The sequence below is a fragment of the Taudactylus pleione genome, unplaced genomic scaffold, assembly GCF_031769625.1.
Source record: "Taudactylus pleione unplaced genomic scaffold, aTauple2 ptg000656l, whole genome shotgun sequence".
Classification (NCBI taxonomy): Eukaryota; Metazoa; Chordata; class Amphibia; order Anura; family Myobatrachidae; genus Taudactylus; species Taudactylus pleione.
In genome coordinates this window covers 1,477,149-1,491,225 of record NW_028285058.1, presented here as the reverse complement: position 1 = coordinate 1,491,225, position 14,077 = coordinate 1,477,149, and the positions used below count along the sequence as shown (strand labels likewise).

General features: G+C 42.8%; 1 protein-coding gene across 1 annotated transcript; it reads right to left on the bottom strand.

Annotated features, from left to right (window-relative positions):
- Positions 1–225: 225 nt before the first annotated feature.
- LOC148478402 (uncharacterized) lies at positions 226–13,781 on the bottom strand. Its single transcript, XM_088455480.1, has 13 exons — positions 13,551–13,781; positions 12,612–12,695; positions 11,962–12,049; positions 11,583–11,652; positions 10,961–11,318; positions 10,029–10,112; positions 9,209–9,296; positions 8,833–8,902; positions 8,302–8,575; positions 7,009–7,092; positions 5,983–6,040; positions 2,713–2,783; positions 226–290 (listed from the first exon to the last, which is right to left on the bottom strand). The coding sequence occupies exons 1-11, from the start codon at positions 13,767–13,769 to the stop codon at positions 5,990–5,992; spliced, it is 1,470 nt and encodes a 489-aa protein (XP_088311606.1). The 5' UTR covers positions 13,770–13,781; the 3' UTR covers positions 226–290; positions 2,713–2,783; positions 5,983–5,989.
- Positions 13,782–14,077: the final 296 nt, after the last annotated feature.

The window sequence follows — 14,077 nt, the reverse complement described above, 5'->3', positions numbered from 1 at the left end:
CTACTGCCCTAACATAGACCTTATGAGATCTAAGAATAATATTACATAAGGAATACAATAAAATAAGGATATAATAAAATTCAGTTATGAAATGTAATGAATTGAAGCCACTAATATCACCAATGATGTTTATTTAATTGGTAAAATGTTAATTTGATAAGTGGCCGATGGTGTTATTGGACAAGGCAGCAAGGTGACGGCCTCGGCCCAAGCGGATCTTTTCATCACCTTCTATGGGCACATTCCAGATGGATGACAGAACGTGCGCTACAACCAGCTGTAGTCTTCATCTAAAGGGAATTAAATAAAAGTTTCAGATCATCAATTCATAGGAAGAATAAAACATTTCTGTTTCAACAATAGTGAGAATACTCTAAGTATAACAGCAATGACAGGGAAATTGTAACCAGAATACAATTCCCCAACTAATTCTAATGAAAAGTGTGTAATGACAAAGTGTAATAACAAAGTGTGACCAATCATAGTGTCAGTCATGTAAAAAAGTAATTTTTATCCCTTTTAATTTGTAATCCAATGGGATTGTGTTATACAGTATATGGAATCCACAAGAAAACATTTTTAATTTATAATTTAATGGGATCTTCTTAATTTTTAAGGCAAATATATTTTAAATCTTTTTATCTACAGGAAAATCTTTTTAATTGGTAGTCACATAATTTTTTTTCTTCTTGTAATGTATTGGTACTATTCCTAATGTGTAATCCACAAGAAATTTAAAAAAACAATGGAAGACACAAACAGTTCCACTCAGACTTTCTCTGCAGAATGACTATGAGCTGGCTCATCAGCCAATCACAAGTGGTTTCCTACACTAGCTGTTGTGATTGGTAGACTGTGAGGGGAGTCATGGGTTTTGGGGTCTGCTTAGTATACTGACCACCAGATTGGGGTCTGCTTAGTATACAGGCCACCAAATTGGGGTCTTCTTAGTATACTGACCACCAGATTGTGGTCTGCTTAGTATACAGGCCACCGGATTGGGTTCTACTTAGTATGCTGGCCACTAGATTGGGGTCTGCTTAGTATACTGGCCACCAGATTGGGGTCTGCTTAGTATACTGGCCACCAGATTGGCGTCTGCTTATTATACTGGCCACTAGATTGGGGTTTGCTTAGTATACTGGCCACTAGATTGGGGTTTGCTTAGTATACTGTAATTGCAATGCACATGCTAATATAGTTACAGTTATGGAGAAATTAATATCAGCAATATATATGTAACTGAGCATTTTTAAATGAAGGGTTCCTGCATAGTACTGACCAGAATGGACTCTTCTTAGTATAGTAGCCAAAATGATGGAGGGCCCTGCTAGTGAGAGCTTACATTCAAAAGGGAAAAGATTGAAGTAGTGGCACAAGGGGGTGACATGAAGAGGGTGAGGATTTGGGGAGGAGGTGGAAGGGTAACTACGCTCATATCCTCAAGGGCAGTATTAATTAAATTGAAACAAAGGAGCATATTTTACTACAAGGATAGCTTCATTCTAAAACATTATAATGAATGACTAGATGCTTATGTTCACATTTCTCAGTTTTATATATGTAGCTTATCTAATGGACCTGTCCACCGCTGGACACAATATATGTAAAACTTACAATTATTTTTATTTAATTTACAACTATAATGGACTAAGGGCCTGATTCAGAGGCACTCGCTATTTGCGAGCCCTCGCTCTGAATCTGGGCCGATTTAAAAAAAAAAAATCCGCCTCCAGGCCGCTCGCATAGCTGTGGGTGACCACCCACAGCTTTTGCGAGCGGCCTGGCGATGGTCGTGATTATCGCGACCATCGGGCTTGCGACGAGACCCTTGTGGTAGGGTCTCGGTTCCTACAAGCCCGAGTGAACTTCCTGCTCTAATAGAGCAGGAAGTTCACTACTGACATCACGAATGATGTCAGTAGGGCCAACCATAAACGGCAGGCATTCCTTCGGGAACGCCTCCGTTTGTCCATCAACATCGACAGCCGCCCCATTTTGTAGCGAGTGAAGTTCTCACTCGCTCCGGGGCTCGCGTACGTGCATTGTGCACGCCGAGCATGTGCACTGGCCGACCAGCGACCCGCTTGCGAGCACTGTGCGCTCGCAAGCGGGTCTGAATCAGGCCCTATGTTTCTGCCAGGTCATTTCCATAACAAGAAACATATTTTTCCTTACACCAAATTGTGTATAAATTATGATACATGAGGAGTAATATGAGATGCAAATGTCAGTGTAATAAGAAATATATTGGTATGACAAATAGATGTATAAATGGGAGGTAGTTTAAATCGTGGCAGTCGGGATTCCAGGGCTCAGAATCCCGGTGACAGCATACCTATGGATAAGTAGTGGTAAAGGGTTAGGCACTAGGGGGAGGGTTCGGGTTAGGCACTAGGGGGGAGGGTTAGGGATACGCACTCGGGGGAGGGTTAGGGTTAGGCACTAGGAGGGAGGGTTAGGGATAGGCACTCGGGGGAGGGTTAGGTTTAGGCACTAGGGGGAGGTTATGTTTAGGGTGCAGGGAGGGAGGGTTAAGGGTAGGGTTAGGATAATTATCAACAGGTGTCAGTATCCTAATCCTGTCTGGATGCCGGTGTCGGGATTCTGACCACCGGGATCCTGAGTGCCGGCTTGCACAGTATATGGGTTGTATGAATGCTAGGTCATAAGGAAAGTGAAAGTATACACAATAACACTGAGAGCACTTACGTTATTGCCAGATGTTTCCTTGGCATTGCCAGATGTTTCCTTGGCATAGAGATCACGGGGGCCGCAAACCCCTAAAAGAGAAGACAGACACCATAGTACCTAAATGACTCCATGAGAACATTATACAACTTAATGAGGCTGAATCACGTCATTGGGACATTGTCCTCCTCATTTTATACTCATCAGTTATTCTATATTATTATACAGAAAAATAAATATTTTACAATGATATTTTAAGTAAAATGTAATATGCTCTATGATAGTTACTGAGATGCAAAGATTAGTATATGAATGGGATCCATAACTAGATATTATGGCAGAGCTGTAACTAGACATTGTGGTGCCCTGTGTGATAAGGGGCATCAGTGCCCCCCCCCCACCACCCCACCCACCATGTCATAATATGATATTACTGTTAGTTTGCAACACTGGAGGGGCCGTGGCAATGATACTGTACCAGTCTGGTCCTGGGGCTCTTGGCTGTTAATATTGCTTGTCCCCATTTTGTGTGTGTAATAGCTGGAAGGTATGTACATAGGGCCTGATTCAGCTTGGATCGCAGTTGCTAATACACCTGCAATTGGCCGATTGTTGCGTTCTGCACATGCGTACACATCGCAGTGCGTGAGCCGGCCACTGCGATCGTAGAGGCCATGCAGACCATCGCAAAGTGATTGACAGGAAGTGATGTTTGTGGGTGGTGATGGGGGGGTGGTTAGGCGTGCCAGCGCGTTCGCACGCCATTGCAGGGGCATGCATAAATTAGCCACTGTGAAGCCATAGGCAGCCTGAGGCCTCATAGCGTGCGTGGCTGTTTCTGAGTAAGGTCAGGGCTTGTGCAAGTGTGTGTATGGGTCCGATGGTACTCAATTGTACCGATGGTTTCACTATTCTGCTGAGTATTATGGGTGTGTGTATGGTAAAGTGGGCACCTTATGTAGTGCTGAGTATTATGGATGTGTGTATGGTAAAGTGGGCGTCCTTATGTAGTGCTGAGTATTATGGATGTGTGTATGGTAAAGTGGGCGTCCTTATGTAGTGCTGAGTATTATGGATGTGCGTATAGTAAAGTGGGCGTCCTTATGTAGTGCTGAGTATTATGGATGTGTGTATGGTAAAGTGGGCATCCTTATGTAGTGCTGAGTATTATGGATGTGTGTATGGTAAAGTGGGCATCCTTATGTAGTGCTGAGTATTATGGGTGTGTGTATGGTAAAGTGGGTGTCCTTATGTAGTGCTGAATATTATGGATGTGCGTATAGTAGGGTGGGCGTCTTTATGTAGTGCTGAGTATTATGGATGTGCGTATGGTAAAGTGGGCGTCTTTATGTAGTGCTGAGTATTATGGGTGTGTGTATGGTAAAGTGGGTGTCCTTATGTAGTGCTGAGTATTATGGATGTGTGTATGGTAAAGTGGGTGTCCTTATGTAGTGCTGAATATTATGGATGTGCGTATAGTAAAGTGGACGTCTTTATGTAGTGCTGAGTATTATGGATGTGTGTATGGTAAAGTGGGCGTCTTTATGTAGTGCTGAGTATTATGGGTGTGTGTATGGTAAAGTGGGCGTCCTTATGTAGTGCTGAGTATTATGGATGTGTGTATGGTAAAGTGGGCGTCCTTATGTAGTGCTGAGTATTATGGATGTGCGTATGGTAAAGTGGGCGTCCTTATGTAGTGCTGAGTATTATGGATGTGCGTTTGGTAAAGTGGGCGTCCTTATGTAGTGCTGAGTATTATGGATGTGCGTATGGTAAAGTGGGCGTCCTTATGTAGTGCTGAGTATTATGGATGTGCGTATGGTAAAGTGGGCGTCTTTATGTAGTGCTGAGTATTATTGATGTGCGTATGGTAAAGTGGGCGTCCTTATGTAGTGCTGAGTATTATGGATGTGCGTATGGTAAAGTGGGCGTCCTTATGTAGTGCTGAGTATTATGGATGTGCGTATGGTAAAGTGGGCGTCCTTATGTAGTGCTGAGTATTATGGATGTGCGTATGGTAAAGTGGGCATCTTTATGTAGTGCTGAGTATTATGGATGTGTGTATGGTAAAGTGGGCGTCCTTATGTAGTGCTGAGTATTATGGATGTGTGTATGGTAAAGTGGGCGTCCTTATGTAGTGCTGAGTATTATGGATGTGTGTATGGTAAAGTGGGCCTCTTTATGTAGTGCTGAGTATTATGGATGTGTGTATGGTAAAGTGGGCGTCTTTATGTAGTGCTGAGTATTATGGATGTGTGTATGGTAAAGTGGGCGTCTTTATTTAGTGCTGAGTATTATGGATGTGTGGATGGTAAAGTGGGCATCCTTATGTAGTGCTGAGTATTATGGATGTGTGGATGGTAAAGTGGGCGTCCTTCTGAGTTTGCATTGCGATCGCGGTGGATTAGCTTGTTCTCGCAGTTGAACTGCATGTGTACACAGTATTTGCGATCTGTAGTAAAGAACACAATTGAACACAATATATTATTATTCTCTGTAGGACACCGTTTCCTAATAGTAGAGGGATGGCAGTAGTGTCCTTACATTAGATTACTGTTGTGTAGATGAAAAATATCCCCATGGTGTAAAGTAATATAGTATAATATATGTGGTTCCAGTGAGTCCCTGACTGCTGCATACATACTATACATATTTTATATTAGCTGAACTATAGGTAAAATGGTATAACTGTCAGTATGAGGACACTGTGATATGTGTAACCTATTTACCTGCTGTGACTGTGCACTGGAGTCCAGTGTGTCAAAGTGACACTCACACTGGACCCTTGTATGTAGGATACTGGCGCCGGACCTGTCACGCTGCCTGCCGCTGCCGCCGGCTCCTGCACGCCCAAGTTCCAACTTCTAACAAACAGCTTCAATTGGAACTGTGGGAGCTGAGGAGAGACGTCATGACATCTCTCCCGTCCCTACAGATGGGTCAGGAGGCGGAGCAACCAGAGAGTGACAGGCAGGGCTGCAGCTACAGTAATGTAGCCAGGTGCAGTGCTACTAATACATAGCAGTGGGAGCCCATTGGCATATAGAGATTGTGTCAGGCAGCCGGTTCCGCCCTCAGGGCATGTTACACTCTGTGTAGAGGCAGCGGCCGCACCACCCTAGTTACTAGCCTGTATTATGGTATATGATGAACATTTAACTATAACTAGCTAAAAATATTTCATAATAATCTATTCTTATCTATAAATTACACTTTTTCATTATGTGAAATTTTTTGCCATAATTCCCATTGTTACATATTGTTCATGCGATATCAGCACAAAGTACGTACGTGCATCTCATAAGAACAATGTCCCTGGAACTGAGCCTGTTGTCCTTCTAGTACGGTCCTATGGAAAAGAGAACAGAAATAATACAGTTACTATTGTGTCTGGTATATGATTTGCATCAGGTAGTCAATGGATTATAGGAGCTCATTTAGACCCGCTCGCTAAGATGCAAACGCTCACTGCTGCCGATGGTATGCATCATGTCCATGCGGATACCTTAGTGAAAGTTCACAATGCATTCGCTCGCTGCACATAGACAGCCCAGCAGAGTGAGTGACAGGGGAAGCAGTTTGTAGGTGGTAACAGGAGCTGGCCATTAAAACGGGGGAGTGGAGGTGCAAACGCAGGCGTACCTGAGCATCTCAACCGCATTTTAGAGGTGTGCATAATTATAAGACAGCATCATAGTACCCGTCACCTGGCTTGTTTTTACACTGAGGTGCTCGCACTGCTTGCGGTAGGGTATGGTCAACCTCAAGCGCTGCGATCACATCTGATGTTACCCGATATGTGTAATCGATGGTTGCATAGACTTCCTGGACATGATGTGCACAAGTTGGCGTCTTAAGACAGGCTGGTGGGTGTCTGTATACACTATGTGATCGCTCTCTAAGGAATACTGGGCGTGCTAATGCATTGCTGTGTGACAGTACTGCCTACGCAATTTGCATACACATTGTGCAAGCGATCACATCTTAGCGAGCGGGTCTGAATCAGCTCCATAGTTTGTAAGTATAAACCTCTATTTGTTCCTATTGTTCCCAGGTCAGTCACTTCCTTTGCCTAATCTGCATTCCAGTCCTGTGCAGTATACACCTCTCCATTATAGCATACCCCAAGGCAGCCTTTTTTATTTTTATTTTTTTTAAATATTGCACAGCTGTAAAGACACGTCCCAACTGTCCCAGCATGGTATCTTGCGGGGTAATTAAAATTTGTATTGCTGCGATAAGCTGTGATGCAGATTGTTAGTCCACAACTATTATAAACAGGCCCCTTAACCTTTTAATTACATGGTACAAGAATACCTGGAGGACGAGTCTCAGCTGAACATTGGTTGCTCTGGCGCCTTCAGGGATCTTGTGGGCCAGACTCAGATGGTGCGCCTTCACCTGCAGGAGGAAGGGTGACAGCAGAGAATTAGTGACTGGGCACTGGCACACTCAGAGTACACAGGGAGAAAGGAGCATATGGATAAGCAACCTACGTGTCCTCACACAGACATGTAATACTACAGGTGTAGCCAGGGGTGTTTCTACAGAGGAGGGGGCCCGTATGCACTCTATCCAGGCTCCCTCCTCCCTCTGCGTCGGCGGACGCGCTCAGCGCCGCAGCACTGGTAAACTCTGGGCACTAGAAAGTGTGACCGAAGTCTACAGCGGATGCGCAGGTGGCACCAGGGTTATTTCCCTAGTGTGTATGTGCAGAACACCAGAAAAATGGCCGCAGCAGCCATTTTGCAGCCCGACGTGGGAGGGATGAGTAATTAGAACATATGGATGCAGGGTGTGTGGTGTGGGCCCCCCCTGACCCAGGGGCCTGTGTGCACCGCACACCCTGCATCCAATATAAATACACCCCTGGGTGTAGCTTTTGTGACTGACTGAGCCTGTAGTAGATATTTCTAACATATTTTAATTGGCAGCTGAAGTTCTAATAGAATTTCAGGATTTAATTATATAATACTACAACAGATGACTGGATATATTATATATCATTGATATTTATTTGTTTTACTAGTTTTATCTGGAGGTTTTTCATGCTTTTGTTCACATTTCTTAGTTTTACATATTTAGCTTTTCTTATTGGCCGCGATTCAATGCAGCACACTGTTAAGTCGGAAAATGGCGGTTCTCGCGACTTAACATGGGAGTTTAGCTGCGAGAACTAGCATTCTCTGACTAAAGTTCAGGCCGCAAGGCTGTTAGTGCACTTTTATTGGATTTCTCCTCGCACTTCCAGGAGGGTGCGAGAAGAAATCCTTTAGTCAGGCCAAACATCAGGCTGAATGGAATAGCTCTGGGAGCTCCCTCCCGGGGCTATTCATCATCGCTTTGAATTGAATCGCGGCCATGGACTTGTACACTACCAATTACTTTTATTTAATTTACAATTATAATGGACTATGTTTTTGCAAGGTCAATTGTATTACAAGAAACCTATTTTTCCTTTCTCATATTGTGTATAAATTGTGACCCTTGTGGAGCAATATAAGACATAAATGTCAGTGTAATAAGCATTACATTGTATGATGAAGAGATGTATATATACTAGGACATAAGGAAAAGGTAAGTAACCACAATGACACTGAGAGCACTTACCTGGGGTATTGTCAGGTGTCTTCTTGGCATAGGGACCACGGCCTCGGGTACTGCCAGGTGTCTTCTTGGCATAGGGACCACGGCCTCAGGTATTGCCAGGTGTTTTCTTGGCCTAGGGACAACGGCCTCAGGTACTGCCAGGTGTTTTCTTAGCCTAGGGAGAATGGCCTCAGGTACTGCCAGGTGTTCTCTTGGCATAGGGACCATGGCCTCAGGTATTGCCAGGTGTTTTTTTGGCATATGGACCACAGGTGGCAGTTTATTCAGCAAAGTCCTAAAAAGAGAAATCAAACACATTTGCACCTAAAGGACTCCATGAGAATGTAACAATAGCTCAGATTAGTACAATATAATAATGTACCTATAGCTACATATTATGGTATATTATGATCAACATTTATATAGTAATAGGTAAAACAAATACTTCATAACAATCTATTCTTATCTATAAATCACACTAATTTTTATCATTTATATCCATAAATCATATTGTTACATATTGTTTATGTGATATCTGCACAAAGTACTTACTCAGAGCGTTTCATAGGACCGGTGTTACTGGAACTGGGGGCTTTGTCCTTATTGTCCTTATGGGCTGGCTCTGTGGAAAATAATACAGCAATAGTACAGTTACTGCTATGTCTGGTATATGTTTTGCTATAGTCAACGGAATATATTTTGGAAGTGTAAACCCCAATTTGTTCCTATTGTTCCTGGGTCAGTTGCTTCCTTTGCCTAATCTGTAACTGTAAAGACCAGCATATGTACATACCTCCCAACCACCCAGCATGGTAACTTGTGATGTAACTACAATCTGTATTGCTGCGATAAGTGGTGATGCAGATTGTTAGTGCACAACTATGATAAACCGACCTCTTAATCTTATCATTATAAGATACAAAAATACCTGGAGGACGAGGGTCTTTCAGCTGCACTCTGCTTTCTCTTGTAGCCTCAAGGATTTTTTGGGGGGCACACACACGGTTCCTCTCCACCTATAGGAGGAAGGGTAATCAGCAGGGAGTTAGTTACTGGGCACTGGCACTCAGAGAAAACAGGGAGACAGGAGATTATGGATGGGTAACCTACGTATCTCACGCTGGGGCCTATTCATGATGTTAATTATTGGGATCCGAACGGACCCCGATAATTAACATTATAACTCGCCGCGGCTGCCACAGAAAATCATCATTGCTCCAGCGCAGTGACAGCTAATGCGAAACCTGTTGTCCCCGTGAGTGGATTCACTGCTCCTTTTTGGAGCAGTGAATCTTTTCACTCCTCCTCTCAGAGCAGTGACGGTACTGCGCATGCATGAACTACAGGTCATGCATCTGCATAAGAGTCCCGACTTCTGGCGGAAGGAGCCGACAGGGGCGTAGTGAGCAACAATTTGCAGGGACAGCCCGTTATTGCTTCAGCTGTCCCAGCAGCAAACTTTATATAGTAAAGAGAATGCGATAGAAAGTGAAAAGTATGGAGAGAGAAAATTAAGTTTATTAAATTTCCCCTAAATCCCTTGTTCCACCACAGTTATACCCAGTAACATAGATAAATATGTACAACTGTAAAGAACATCATATGTACACACATCCCAACTGTCCCAGCACAGTAACTTGCGGGGTAACTACAATTTGTATTGCTGTGATAAGCTGTGATGCAGATTGTTAGTCCACAACTATGACAAACAGATCCCATAAACTTTTAATTACATGGTACAACAATACCTGGTGGACGAGTCTCAGCTGAACATTGATTTTTCTGGCACCTTCAGGGATCTTGTGGGCCAGACTCAGATGGTGCGCCTTCACCTGCAGGAGGAAGGGTGACAGCAGAGAGTTAGTTACTGGGCACTGGCACACTCAGAGACAGGATATTATGGATGGGTAACCTATGTGTCCTCACACAGACATGTAATACCACAGATGTAGCCTTTATGACTGATTGAGCCTATAGTAGATATTTCTAACATATTTTAATTGGCAGTTGAAGTTCTATTAGCATTTCAGTATTTAATTCTATAATACTACAATGGATGACTAGATATATTATATATAATTAGAATAAATTTGTTTTACTAGTTTTATCTGGAGGTTATTCATGCCTTTGTTCACATTTCTAAGTTTTATATATTTAGCTTATCTTATTGGCCATGATACAATTCAGTGCATTGTTAATTCAGAAAATGGCGGTTCTCACAACTTAACATAAGTGTTTAGTCGCGAGAACCAACATTCTTCGACCAAAGTGCAGGCCGCGAGGCTGTTAGTGCACTTTCGTTGGATTTCTCCTCGCACCTCCAGGAGGGTGTGAGAAGAAATCCTTTAGTCGGGCCAAACATCAGGCTGAATGGAATAGCTCTGGGTGCTCCCTCCTGGGTCTATTCATCATTGCTTTGAATTGAATCGCAGCCACGGACATGTCCACTACCAATTACTTTTATTTAATTTACAATTATAATGGACTATGTTTTTGCAAGATCAATTGTATTACAAGAAACCTATTTTTCCTTTCTCATATTGTGTATAAATTGTGACCCTTGTGGAGTAATATAAGATGTAAATGTTAGTGTAATAAGCATATAAGCATATAATAAGATATATAAATACTAGGACATAAGGAAAAGGTAAGTAACCACAATGACACTGAAAGCACTTACCTCAGGTATTGCCAGGGGTTTTCTTGGCATAAGGACCATGGATTCAGGTACTGGCAGATGTTTTTTTGGCATAGGGACCACGGCCTCAAATACTGCCAGGAGTTTTTTTGGCATAGGGACCACGGCCTCAGGTACTGCCAGGTGTTTATCTGGCATAGGGACCACGGCCTCAGGTACTGCCAGGTGTTTTTTTGGCATAGAGACCACGGCCTCAGATACTGCCAAGTGTTTTTTTGGCACAGGGACCACGGTCTCAGGTACTGCCAGGTGTTTATCTGGCATAGGGACCATGGCCTCAGGTAGTGCCAGGTCTTTTCTTGGCAAAAGGACCACGGATGACAATTTAGGCAGCAAAGCCCTAAAAAGAGAAAACAGACAAATTTGCACCTAAAGGACTCCAAGAGAATGTAACAAAAGCTAAGGTTAGTATAATATAATAATGTACCCATAGCTACATATTATGGTATATTATGATTAACATTTATATAGTAATAGATAAAAAAAATACTTCATAACAATCTATTCTTATCTATAAATTACACTAATTCTCATCACTTTACATTTCTATCCATAAATCATATTGTTACATATTGTTCATGTGATATCTGCACAAAATACTTACTCAGAGCGTCTCATAGGACCAGTGTTACTGGAATTGGGTGTTTTGTCCTTATGGTCCTTATGGGCTGGCTCTGTGGAAAACAATACAGAAATAGTATGGTTACTACTATGTCTGGTATATGTTTTGCTTCAGTTAGTCAATGGATTATAGTTTGGAAGTGTAAACCCATATTTGTTCCTATTGTTCCTGGTCAGTTGCTTCCTTTGCCTAATCTGTAACTGTAAAGACCAGCATATGTACATATCTCCCAACCACCCAGCATGGTAACTTGTGGTGTAACTACAATCTGTATTGCTGTGATAAGCGGTGATGCAGATTGTTAGTGCACAACTATGATAAACCGACCTCTTAATCTTTTAATTTAAAGATACAAAAATACCTGGAGGACGAGGGTCTTTCAGCTGCACTTTGCTTTCTCTTGCAGCCTCAAGGATTTTGTTGGGTGCACACACATAGTTCCTCTCCACCTGCAGGAGGAAGGGTAATCAGCAGTTAGTTACTGGGCACTGGCACTCAGAGAAAACAGGGAGATGGGAGATTATGAATGGGTAACCTACATATCTCACACAGGGGCCTATTCATGATGTTAATTATTGGGGTCCGAACGGACCCCGATAATTAACATTCTAACTCACCATGGCTGCCTCAGAAATTAATTATTGCTCCAGCGCAGTGACAGCTAATGTGAAATCTGCTATCCCCGTGAGTGGCTTCACTGCTCCTTTTCGGAGCAGTGAATCTTTATATAGTAAAGAAAATGTGATAGAAAGTGAAGAGTATGGAGAGAGAAAATTAAGTTTATTAAATTTCCCCTAAATCCCTTGTTCCACCACAGTTACACCCAGTAACATAGATAAATATGTACAACTGTAAAGTCCAGCATATGTACACACGTCCCAACTGTCCCAGCATGGTAACTTGTGGGGTAACTACAATCTGTATTGCTGCGATAAACTGTGATGCAGATTGTTAGTCCACAACTATGCTAAACGGACCCCTTAAACTTTTAATTACATGGTACAAGAATACCTGGTGGATGAGTCTCAGCTGAACATTGATTTTTCTGGCGCCTTCAGGGATATTGTGGGCCAGACTCAGATGGTGCGCCTTCACCTGCAGGAAGAAGGGTGACAGCAGAGAGTTAGTTACTGGGCACCGGCACACTCAGAGAAAACAGGGAGACAGGAGATTATGGATGGGTAACCTACGTGTCCTCACACAGACATGTAATACCACAGGTGTAGCTTTTATGACAGCCTGTAGTATATATGTCTAACATATTTAATTGGCAGCTGAATATCTAATATAATTTTAGTATTTAATTCTATAATACTACAATGGATGACTAGATGTATTATATATAATTAGAATAAATTTGTTTTACTAGGTTTATCTGGAGTTTTTTCATGCCTTTGTTCACATTTCTTAGGTTTATATATTTAGCTTTTCTTATTGGCCATAGTACAATTCAGCGCAGTGTTATTTCGGAAAATGCAGATTCTCACGACTTAACATGGGTGTTTACTCGCGAGAACCGGCATTCTTCGACCAAAGTGCAGGCCATGAGGCTGTTAGTGCACTTTTATTGGATTTCTCCTCACACCCCCAGGGGGGTGCGAGCAGAAATCCTTTAGTCAGGCCAAACATCAGGCTGAATGGAATAGCTCTGGGAGCTCCCTCCCGGGTCTATTCATCATTGCTTTGAATTGAATCATGGCCATCAACTTGTCCACTACCAATTATTTTTATTTAATTTACAATTATAATGGAAAATGTTTTTGCAAGATCATTTGTATTAGAAGAAACCTATTTTTCCTTTCTCATATTGTGTATAAATTGTGACACTTGTGGAGTAATATAAAATGTAAATGTCAGTGTAATAAGCATTACATTGTATGACAAAGAGATATATAAATACTAGGACATAAGCAAAAGGTAAGTAATCACAATTACACTGAAAGCACTTACCTCAGGTATTGCCAGGGGTGTTCTTGGCATAAGGACCATGGATTCAGGTACTGCCAGGTGTTTTCTTAGCATAGGCACCATGGCCTCAGGTACTGCAAGGAGTTTTTTTGGCATAGAGACCACGGCCTCAGATACTGCCAGGTGTTTTTTTGGCATAGGGACCACGGCCTCAGGTACTGTCACCACAGCCTCAGGTATTGCCAGATGTTTTCTTGGCATAGGGACCACGGCCTCAGGTACTGCCAGGTGCTTTCTTGGCATGGGGACCATGGCCTCTGGTACTGCCAGGTGTTTTCTTGGCATAGGGACCACGGCCTCAGGTACTGCCAGGTGTTTTCTTGGCATAGGGACCACAGCCTCAGGTACTGCCAGGTGTTTATCTGGCATAGGGACCATGGCCTCAGGTACTGCCAGTTGTTTTTTTGGCATGGGGACCACGGCCTCAGGTACTGCCAGGTGTTTATCTGGCATAGGGACCACGGCCTCAGGTACTGCCAGGTGTTTTTTTGGCATAGGGACCACGGCCT